Here is a 10,490-nt window from a genome sequence, read left to right as displayed (position 1 = left end):
GCATCGCGTGATTTAGATACGACGGTTGTCTTACCACGATGTGGGTCGTGTGGCGGAGATCCGGAAGGTTTTGGAGATCGGGGGAATTCAGGCATACGTGATCAACAACGCCAGAGTGCTCTTCCTTAACAAGCCGCCCCAACCACATCCTAGCGGTAAGGGTGCATCCCCGCACACGAGTGAGATCTGCGCTCGATCCCTTCTGGTTATGCTCGTTGGGCTGCAAGTTAGTGGGAATTAAGCGTAATGGGGACTTGACTTTCGTTCCGTCGGGGGGTGAGGAAGAAGAGAGGCCAGCGGCAAGTAGCGTCGATGGAAGAAGTCGACGTTGAGAAGGGAGCGGAGGAGGAGCAGAACAAGACCGATAGGTCACGTGACTTCCGGTTCAGGAAGGGCCAGTCAGCAAACTAAGCTTGCAGGGAGAGAAGGAGAAAAAATCGTTGTTTAGAATACCAATATGAGTGCCTCTCCTTTTCCGTATAGAGGATGGCCGGAAGGGAGTCCGACAATTCTCAAAAGAAGACCGGTGGCTAGAATACGAAATTAGACTCTAATACCATGTTGAAATTTAGAATAATGCGAAATACAAAATACTTGATTATTTCACTGATATGAGAGGGGGTATAAAATAATCCATACATGAATCCAAAAATAGAAAGATAATAAAAAAGAAAATAATATGAAAGGAAAGATATATCACTTAATATCTTAAATTAATTAATTCATATTAATTATTTAGATATCAAAGAAAATAACATAAAATTGGAAAGCCTAAAATAAGGAATGAAATAACTCCAAATCTAAGGAAATAAATATAAAATAAGAAAGAAAATAACTCATAATCTAATAAAATAATTTATTCCTCATAACTTCTCACATAAATAATTTTTTTCTTAATATAACTTCTAACACTCTTCCTCAAGTTGAAAGATGGTTGAAAATCATGTTCAACTTGGATTTGAAAACATGAAACAATGGATGAGGAAATTTTTGTGAAGTAGAACGTTGAAGTCTCCATCCCGTATTTCGGTTGTCATTGACTACAGTTCCTACAATATCTATAGGTAGGCGGAAGGCTATTATAGGTAATACTGCAAGGAAGTTTGTTGGGATATAGACAACTGCAGTTGTCTTTGACTGCAGTTCCTGCAGTGTCCGTAGGTAGGCGGAAGACTCCTACATATAATGTTGCAACGGAGTTTGCAAGGAAGTAGACAACTGTGGTTGTTTTTTACTGTGGTTCCTACAGTGTCGGTAGGTAGATGGAAGACTCTTATAGGTGATGTTGTAGGGGAGTTTGCAGGGTAGAATGCACATTGCAGGAAAAACTGACTTCTAATTGACTGCGGTTGTCTTTGACTGCAGTTCCTGCTGTGCATGTAGGTAGCAGAGGAGTTTGCAGGAAAGCAAACAATATCCAAAAAAAAAACTAAAGGGCATGACATGCTAAAAAGAAAGAAAAGAAAGCCCTGAAAGTAGGCCTTGCTATGGGAAAAGCTCTATAGGGTAGGACACAAAAAAGCTCCGGATGAAGGTCTGCTGCAGGAAGAATTTCGGTAGAGGATATGTTGTAGAAAAAACTCTGGAAAAGGGCCTAATATAAGAAAAATTTCAGTCGACGCTCTGTTGCGGGAATGCTCCGAAGGAGGGTCTGCTGCAGGAAAGATTCCGAAGGAGGGTCTGCTGCAGGAAAAAGTTCCGAATGAGGGCCTGATACAGGAAAAGGCTTCGGAGAAGAGTCTGTTGTAGGAAGAATTTCGGTGAAGGACCTGTTGTAGGAAGAATTCGGAGGAGGGCCTAAAATAGAAAAAAAATTTGAAAGAGGGCCTGATGCAGAAAAAGATTATGGGGGATGGTTTGCCACATGAAGAATTCCAGTGAAGGACATGTTGCAGAAAATCTCACAATGCTCACTTGAAGCTAAAGTGCTGTCATCGTTCCATAATCGCTCAACCTCAAGGATCAAACACCAAACTTGTCCGAAAAAAAAAGTCACTTCCATTCCTTCAGAGATTCATATACATCAAAGTTAAGACCGACATAAGGAATAACTCCTATGACAGATGGATGCCAAACCTTGCATAGTGCACGGAAGCTCTCATCGATTTCATAGACACTGAGCAATTCCATGGACCTAAGAAATCTAGTCTGCATCTCTCCAACCACTCCAATTTTGTGGACACAGTTGCAACTCCATCACAAGCAAGAAAAGCCAAATCAGTCAGATTAGGACAAGCCTTAATAACATCCTTCAATGCATCATCACAAAGTGTTACTTCAATGATCTCCAAAGTCTTTAGCCTCTTAAAAACTCCCCAACTTGGAGACTTGGTTAAGGATTCACCCCAAAGCTTGAGAGCTTCCAAGTTATGCATTGCACCAATGCAGTCGACTCGACCACCACTTCCCTCTGCTCTGCCCCCAAAGCACTTGTCAACTGTGTTGTCCATTAGAAGCTCCAGGATGCGAAGCATGTTGTTTTGGAGGGAGATCTAGAAGGCAAGGCTTGGTGCAAAAAAGGGGCAATAAACAACTAGCTCCTCCAAGCGGATGGCAATGGAGATTATTCAGGAGATTGTGGAATATGCATCAGAGACGGAATGAAAGACATTTGTGATGGACTGTAATGGACACAATCCTTCCACCTCTTGGAGACAGTTGTAGGTAAAACATCTCGAGTGATGCTTATGTGCAATTTAATTTGTTGGATAATGACATTAGGTAACATATCCATCATTGTTGCAGAAAAGTTCTACTACTTTCAACAAGAGAACCACACGAAAAAAGGCTAAAGTTCTCAAGAAACTGTTAAGGGGCATATGTTCAGAAGATCAGAAGCTGAGACAAGCCACTCACAAATCCTCCTTTTAAAAACCCTCTCTTTCTTTCCTCTACCTGCAACCTTCAGGAACTGTTCCTATAAAGAATAGTGTGGCAGTTTAAATAAATAATCAATCCAATGAAACACTTCATGTGCGGCATAAAAGAGCTCGGGGAGAGAGCGTCCCTCCCTTCCTACAAGGAGAATGGCAGGAAGGGAGTTCAACGGCTCTAGAGGGAAAACCGGCGGTTAGGGTATGGAACTTTGCTCTAATACCATGTTGAAATTTAGAATGATGTCGTATAAAGCGGGATTTTTTTCATTGATATGAGGGGGTATAAATAAATTTTACATGAATCTTAGAATTGGAAAGATAATAAAAAGAAAATAATTTGAAAAGAAAGATATATCACATAATATCTCCAATTACAATTCATATTAATTATTTGGAGATAAAAAGAAAAAATATAAAATTAGAAAGCCTAAAATAGGAAAGTAAATAACTCCAAATCCTAGGAAATAAATATAAAATAAGAAAGAAAATAACTTCTAATTTAGGGAAATAGTTTATTCCTCGTAACTTTTTACAGGAGTAAATTATTTCTTAATATAACTTCTAACAACTTCTTTCATAAGAAAATTTCATAGGAAAAATTTCATAGGTCCTATTCTTCAAACAAAAAATAACCATATAGATCTCTTCATTACTAATCCTCTCGTTTTGGCCCATTGGGGAGGGATGGGTTTTTTATTATCTATATTTTTTAATTTTAAATGTGGTCTGGTGTGTTCAGGATTGCCAACATAATTTTCAATTATCCACTTGATTAATATGCTTTAACATCTTCCTCTCACATGAGAATTATCTACATTAATCATGACTCCCCCTCAAATTTAAAATCGCCGAGTATTATGCAACAAGAGCCCACCAAGCCATATACAGGCTCTTAAACTTTGTGCAATCATGATATAACTCAATAACGACTTATGTGAGTCATAGAAGACGTGAATCTCTTGATCCTACCTTGTCCTCAGTAAACCTCTTATTCGATAACTCAACTATAAATTGGTGAAAACTTTGAATAATAATGACATACTAAATATATCATAGTCTACTTCTCTATTTTATAGTGTTTAATGGTTGAGGTAACAGAATTCATTTTTTGGGTTGGAAAAAAAAGGGGAGGTAAACTTTCAACCTCTTTAGAATCTAGCATCATTAATTTTCTTACCATATGTTTTATGAATTGCGGCTATTGGTTATCACGAATTTTTTTAGTGAAATCTACATACATATCACACAATTCTTATATATTTACATGTCTAGCACCCAAAGTTTGATATTCTCACTAAAAACACCTTTGTGTCATAAAGCTGTGCATTAAAAGGAGTATTTTACTTCTTAAAAGTAGTGATGATGATATTTTTTATGTGATGTCAAAAGATTTGAGTGGTATGCATGCAAATATGAATGTTCAGGTGTTAGATATGTAGATACATAAGATTGGGAGGTATGCATGTAAATACCCTATTTTTTTAATGTTAGCGCTGCTATTGTTTCTTATGATGATATGGTAGATTCATGCATGTTGTACATACAATATGTTTCAATCAAGTAAAAGCTTGTTTAATGATCCATATTTGCTCTTGTAGCAATCAGTTGCAGATCTAGGAATTTCAAGTCCCATGGAATGTGTCAAAGAGTCCAATGCTAGCCAGAGGTTATTTGTTCATTCTGAATGTTTGATATTATCTTTTATGCCGACTATATTATAAATCTATGATATTACTTCAACTGGTAAATCATACTTTCCCAGGATTTCATTTGAATCATCTCCAAACACCAAATGGAAAATGGTAGGCGCGAATCCCTCGCCGGGATATTCATTAGCCCCCCCCCCAGCCATACTAATTGATGATTATTTTTTTCTTTTCCCTACGTCTGGTTTTTAAGGTTCCGGACATCAAAATTACAGAAATTATCAAGGATCTCAACCCAGTTGCAAATTCATTAAATGTTGTCACTGAGATGGAAAATCTACTAGCTGGAGTTTCATCCTTTTTCATGGCAGATGACAATCTAAGAAAGGCTGAAACTCTTACAAAGGAGCTCGATAATGTGAGTTTTTTTTTTTTTTTAAATTAAGATTTACATTCATATCACTTAAATATCTAACACCTAAACTTTAGTTTTTACATGCATATCACCTTACCTATGCATGAAAGTCGTATTTCACTTTTCAAAAGTTAAAATGGCGATATTTTCGATGTGGTAAAAAAAATTTGGGTGGTATAAATATAAAAATGTAAAATTTAGGTTATAGATATATAAATGCAAAGGAATTGTGTGGTACGTTAAATAAGCTTTTTTTTTTTTTTTGTAATATGCACTGTATTCATTTATCTCGCCCACGCCAGAAACTAAATAGAAGGGAGCAATTTCCTATTTCAATGTTGTTTATATCGCTTATATGGTTCTATCGTTTATGCTTTAAGATAAATGCTGGGATTCTTACTGGTTAACCTCGCAGATATGCAATATTGTGAGAAGGAAGCACGAAGAAGCTAAGGAACTTCAGGTCCGCTCGATAATAAACAATAATGCACTGCTCTTGCTCAACTATACCATGCTAGAGGAAAAGATATCCTTTCATCAGTACAATGGCTGCTGCTTCTCTTATCCTTGCTTATTTCATCTGAACCTCAAAGTGTGTTCCTTTACATTTAGAACATTCAAGCGCTTCAGAAATTTTCCTCAAGCCTGCTTATTAAGGAAATCTGAGGCGTTCGTGAACTACTGCTCTGTTGCCGAAGCTTCCTGTAGTACATGCGCGTGCAAGGAAAGTTAACAATCATGCATCTGCTGCTTTGATAATTACTTCTTTCTGGTTTCTTATCCTTCGATATTAGTAACCCCACCTAATTGGAACTGAACAATCAAATTACTTTAGGTTTATACATAAAACATATTTTAGAAACTGATAGATCTCAATTTTTATGTCAACAAAAGTTTACATTTGGTGAGGCTTCAAGTTGATAAAGATTTTTTTCGGATAATGAGTCGATCCCAACCATATGAACCATTTTAAATAATTGAGATTGATTCTACTTTTTTATACTTCAAAATTCACTCTAATTTTAAGGAAAGAAAAATCTAGATCATCCAAAGTCAATGGTTGACAAATTTACCTTCAATTATCCTAAAAATAACAATGTGTGCGTTGTGTTTAGTACATTCGCAATGCCTCCTGAGTGTACTTAAGTTCCAATGATACCTCTGAAATTCTCAGGAAAAAGTCATCTATCAAAATTGCATATGTAAAAATTGATTTTTGACACTGTAATCACAGATCAAACTCTGGATTATATAATAGTAGAGCCTAAAGAAGCATGAAACCAGATGCTAAGGTCCAATTTATCGGAATGAACTTTAGTATGAATTGTACAATTAAACCTCAGTTTAGGCATATAAATAACAACTAAACAATAATAAAAGGAAGATTCACATACATACCTCTCAATTCTTATGTATTTATGTAAACTTTGATTATTACATACATAACACCTTACTCATGCATGAGGTGTATTTCATTTTCTAAAAGTTATAATGGTATTTTTTATTTGATATGAATACTTTGGGTAGAGTATAAATGTAATAATTAAAATTTAGGTGTTAGATATGTAAATAAATAAGAATTATGTGGTATGTATGTAAATGCTCCATAATAAAAACCAACTCAAACACATGTACAGGAAACTAGACAAGAAGCCACCTCGGGAATATAGCGGTAGTGCTCACTAAAAAACAGCATTTACTGAGCCATGCATATCCTTGATAGATTTTGTTCAGATGATATAGTCTCCAACAGTCACAAGTATTATCATTCTAATAGTTACAACTGTTGATTCGCTAATACAAAACTAATGCAAATAACATTTTAAAAATAATGATAAAATGCAATAAAAAAAAACTTTTGAGATAATCAAGTTTTTAAGCCCAAAAAAATTCAAGTGCCCAAAGATGTAGTATGTCATCACATCATCGTTAGTTTCATCCCAACACTTTGGGATCGGTTTTATAAATTCTCATTCTCAATAGAACATATGATGTGTCGTAGTATCAATGAAGTCGGATACTCCAAAATGTGTTACTGAAGAAAACGGCCATAACTCTGCTATTCAACATGCTAAGTATATGGCAAACATCTTCAACGCAATTTATTTTTCTATGTCCAAAAATCAAATTGTACGGGTGGTTTATGTTAGAGCTTCTAAAGAGCCGTCAAATGTCTTGCATGATAGTTGCCCTGGCAATGGCAGCAACATGGGCCTGAGGTTCAAATGAGATTTAGATGAGCTTGGTTCAATATTTAACACGTCAGCCAAAAAAAAAATCATCTAATCAAATATGAACTTTGACATAATATTAACATCTCAAAGTCACTAAAATATTTGATTTTAAAACAAAAAAAAAAAATGACTGAGAGGTTTGAACTACATTTTATATAAACCTGTAGTCAACAAAGCGTGACAAGATGAACCAAACAATTAAGAGCATAATTAGGAACTTCAATAGACCGTTTTGGAGGCAAAACATCCTCCCAATGTTATATGCATAAAGTCAAAACTATCATCTCGATAAGAAAAATCTAAAAAGTAGAAAATCACTCAATTCCTACTACAATCCCAAATTGAGATTCATTAAATGCCTCCAATTGTAAAACCTGCAAAACCAATGACTAACCATAGAAAAAATACCCCATAAGATCCCATCAAAGCCCCATGATTACAGCGAAGGTAATGGGTAACGAAAGGCAACCATGCCAACATAAATGACCTAAATAGAAAGCTTGAAACTAGGGACCTACCACGAATTGAACTAGCAGCCCAAAGCAAATCACATAAATCAATCTTATATTAGAAATCAAATTAATAAAAGAATGCATCTTGTCCATGATACGGGAGTTAACCCAAACCACGACGCAAGACAACTTTATTAATGATCTAAACATGGTTATAATGATGACTCGAAAAAAGAAAGAAAGTGTGTAAGTAAAAGCATAGAACAAAACATACAAAATAAAAACTCAACAAATGAAGACACAACAAGCTTGACGAGAAGGAAGTCCGTAGGGATGAGCTAGAGCAGCCACTATGGTGAAGGCCGGAGAGGTGTCGGCGGCTGTGGAGGAAGGTGGACAGGAAATCAACCGTAGTAGGGGTGTCGAACTGCAGCTGAAGGAAGCAGGGAGGAGGTGCGACAAGTACTGGTTGTCCGTGAGGAAGCCTGTTGTTGTTGGAAGGCAGCAGGAGCGGTGTTGGTCTGCAAGGATGCAGGCGGGAGGCCGGCGAGTGTTGGCTATCCAGGAGGAACAATGGGAGTTAGCTGGCTGCGGGAGGCGTGCCGAAGTGGGGCTATAGCAGCAGGTGGAGAGGAGGCATGGTGGTGTTGCTTGCTGGTAGGAGGCAGAACACAGGAAGGCAGAGCAGTGGCAGCAGCATTTTTTGGACTTTACGGCAGAGAACAGTGCTGGCTGGATCTCAGAGGAGGGGAGGGAATGAGCAGGGGCTGCTGTTGCGGTAATTTGGGGAAGGGGATTGGAGATTTACGGAGCCTGTTGGCTGCAGGTGAGCAGCACGGATGGTGAGGCAGTAGGGAAGGGGAAGGGGATCTGCAGGGATGATGGCTGGGTGAGGGAAGCTGTGGAAAGTATGGTAGACAGCCGAAAGGGAAGGGATAAATATCTCAGTGGACGAGCTACAGCCAGACCACCGACAGCCGGAGCACTATCTCAACAGCGGACACAGCCCTCAAAGGGAAATTACCAAGGTTAAACCTTGAATTCAGATTTCAAAATCAAGACCCCCTAACTCTAAACATTCAACTCCTATTTATTTAGGAAAAAGGAATTAAATTAGGAAAAACCTAGGAAGGAAGATAGAGAGAGGAAGAAAGGAAAGAAAAAGGAAGGGAAAAAAAGGAAAGGAAGGAGGAGGAAGGAGGGGGCGGTGGGGCCCCCCCTCCAAGAGGACCAGCCGATCCCCCATGCGCCCCGCGTCAGTCCTATTAGACATCTCTCAAAAGCATAACTCAAAGAAACAAAAAAATAATCAATTACCAATTAACAACTATCCAATCATAAAACTAAATTTGCTCATATTATTTACTTGCTCTATCGTTTTCATCAAGTGTAAAATTATAAATATGCCAAATATTTCTGGCTTGTAAGAATTTACCTGCAAAGAATTTAGCATTTAGTATTCATAAAAGTAATTCAGGTGGTAAACTGTGTGCTTCTTGAAAAATAATAAAAGAATCATCGCAATCAAGTTGATAGCACTAGGACACAACATATTTATGGAATTCACCATATCGGACACAATTTCTGAAAATAGCTCAAGGAATAAGCTAGATAGATTTGTCTGGGAAAGTTTCGGACGTAAATTCATAAGATATGAATGAAAAAAGAGAAGAATACAAAGAATAGGCAAGAAGTCATAATTTTCATGAATTAGGGTTTAGTTCTAATGTGTTAACAAACTTTTTAAGTAACCCAACCTTTTTCAAGAATTCTAAAGAAAACCTTCTTGAGTTCAAAAACACCAATACTTCATCTCTTAGCTTAAATTGCACGCACATCCTACTTACATCAATAGAAAGCTTATGATTTCCATGGTTAGTACTTAGTAGCATATTTTATGTGAAGATCCTAATGAAAGTCATGCACTGTTACATCAATGATTATGTAAATATACAAGGTCAAGGATTAATAGGAAAGAAAATAAAATCAATAAGCTTTACGGGTTGAAACCTTATAATGCTTTCAAATGAATTGGTGCAAATAGACTTACTAACAATTTAATTATATGTAATTCAGGCATTGATACTATCAGATTCTAATCAGATGCATGGTTCTCTATTAGAAAACATAATAGATCGCATAAACGCCTATTAACTACCCCAATCCAGCTGGAAATTTTCAAAAGTAACTCATGAATTTTATATTTCAATAAAAAACAATTATTTTAGGTAGCCCATACAAATTAATCACCTATTTAAAAAATGACTCAACAATGTGAGATGAATCAGTAAATTTATGGCATTTTTTGTGTTAGAATAGAAAAGAGTAGAACTAGGGTGTCTCATATTTATGTAAAGAGGGGTATAAATAACTTATTATAGGAGCTACTAGTAAGGAAACAAATTAAGACAGAATGACGGAAAAAAGAAGGTAAATAAAAAAAAATCAAAGTAATTAATACAGAAATCCGCATATTAATGTTCCAATATTCTAATACTCCCCCTAAGTTAAAGCATAGATGTCAACCATGTTCAACTTGAATTTGAAATCATCGAACAGTGGCCGAGGAAAGTTTTTTGTGAGAATATCTACTAGCTAGCCACTAGATGACACAAATGGAAAACAAATTTCTCTAGACTTGAGCTTTTCCTTAATGAAGTGGCAATCAATCTCAATATGCTTGGTGCGATCATTCTGGATTGGGTTGTAAGCACTTCTAATGGAAGTCTTGTTATCACAAAACAATTGTAGAATAGCGAAGACTAACATACGAATTTCATGGAGCATGATGAGTACCAAAGAGCTTCAAATTCTTAGGGACATGGATCAAAATTCGGCTTCCGCACTGCTCCGAGCAACTATAGATT

General features: G+C 36.7%; 2 protein-coding genes across 2 annotated transcripts; one reads left to right on the top strand and one right to left on the bottom strand.

Moving 5' to 3' along the window:
* Positions 1-1,953: 1,953 nt before the first annotated feature.
* Positions 1,954-2,889, bottom strand: LOC110022641 (F-box protein At1g10780-like). The gene has a single exon (XM_020721690.1). The coding sequence runs from the start codon at positions 2,472-2,474 to the stop codon at positions 2,055-2,057; it is 420 nt and encodes a 139-aa protein (XP_020577349.1). The 5' UTR covers positions 2,475-2,889; the 3' UTR covers positions 1,954-2,054.
* Positions 2,890-4,456: 1,567 nt separating this feature from the next.
* LOC110022842 lies at positions 4,457-5,747 on the top strand. The gene is made up of 5 exons (XM_020721962.1): positions 4,457-4,542; positions 4,639-4,678; positions 4,776-4,940; positions 5,353-5,463; positions 5,553-5,747. The coding sequence occupies exons 1-5, from the start codon at positions 4,508-4,510 to the stop codon at positions 5,601-5,603; spliced, it is 402 nt and encodes a 133-aa protein (XP_020577621.1). The 5' UTR covers positions 4,457-4,507; the 3' UTR covers positions 5,604-5,747.
* The last annotated feature ends 4,743 nt before the right edge of the window (positions 5,748-10,490 follow it).

This window comes from Phalaenopsis equestris, unplaced genomic scaffold (genome assembly GCF_001263595.1).
Source record: "Phalaenopsis equestris unplaced genomic scaffold, ASM126359v1 Scaffold000202, whole genome shotgun sequence".
NCBI classification, from domain to species: Eukaryota; Viridiplantae; Streptophyta; class Magnoliopsida; order Asparagales; family Orchidaceae; genus Phalaenopsis; species Phalaenopsis equestris.
The sequence above is the reverse complement of the archived record's forward strand: the minus strand, read 5'-3'. Positions and strand labels throughout refer to the sequence as shown.

Bases quoted from the DNA above. Each gene is read 5' to 3' on its own strand.
- LOC110022641 (XM_020721690.1), bottom strand. From the start codon at position 2,474: ATGCTTCGCATCCTGGAGCTTCTAATGGACAACACAGTTGACAAGTGC.
- LOC110022842 (XM_020721962.1), top strand. From the start codon at position 4,508: ATGGAATGTGTCAAAGAGTCCAATGCTAGCCAGAG. The intron at 4,679-4,775 runs GTAGGCGCGAAT...CTGGTTTTTAAG, and splicing joins CAAACACCAAATGGAAAATG to GTTCCGGACATCAAAATTAC. The intron at 4,941-5,352 runs GTGAGTTTTTTT...TTAACCTCGCAG, and splicing joins TTACAAAGGAGCTCGATAAT to ATATGCAATATTGTGAGAAG.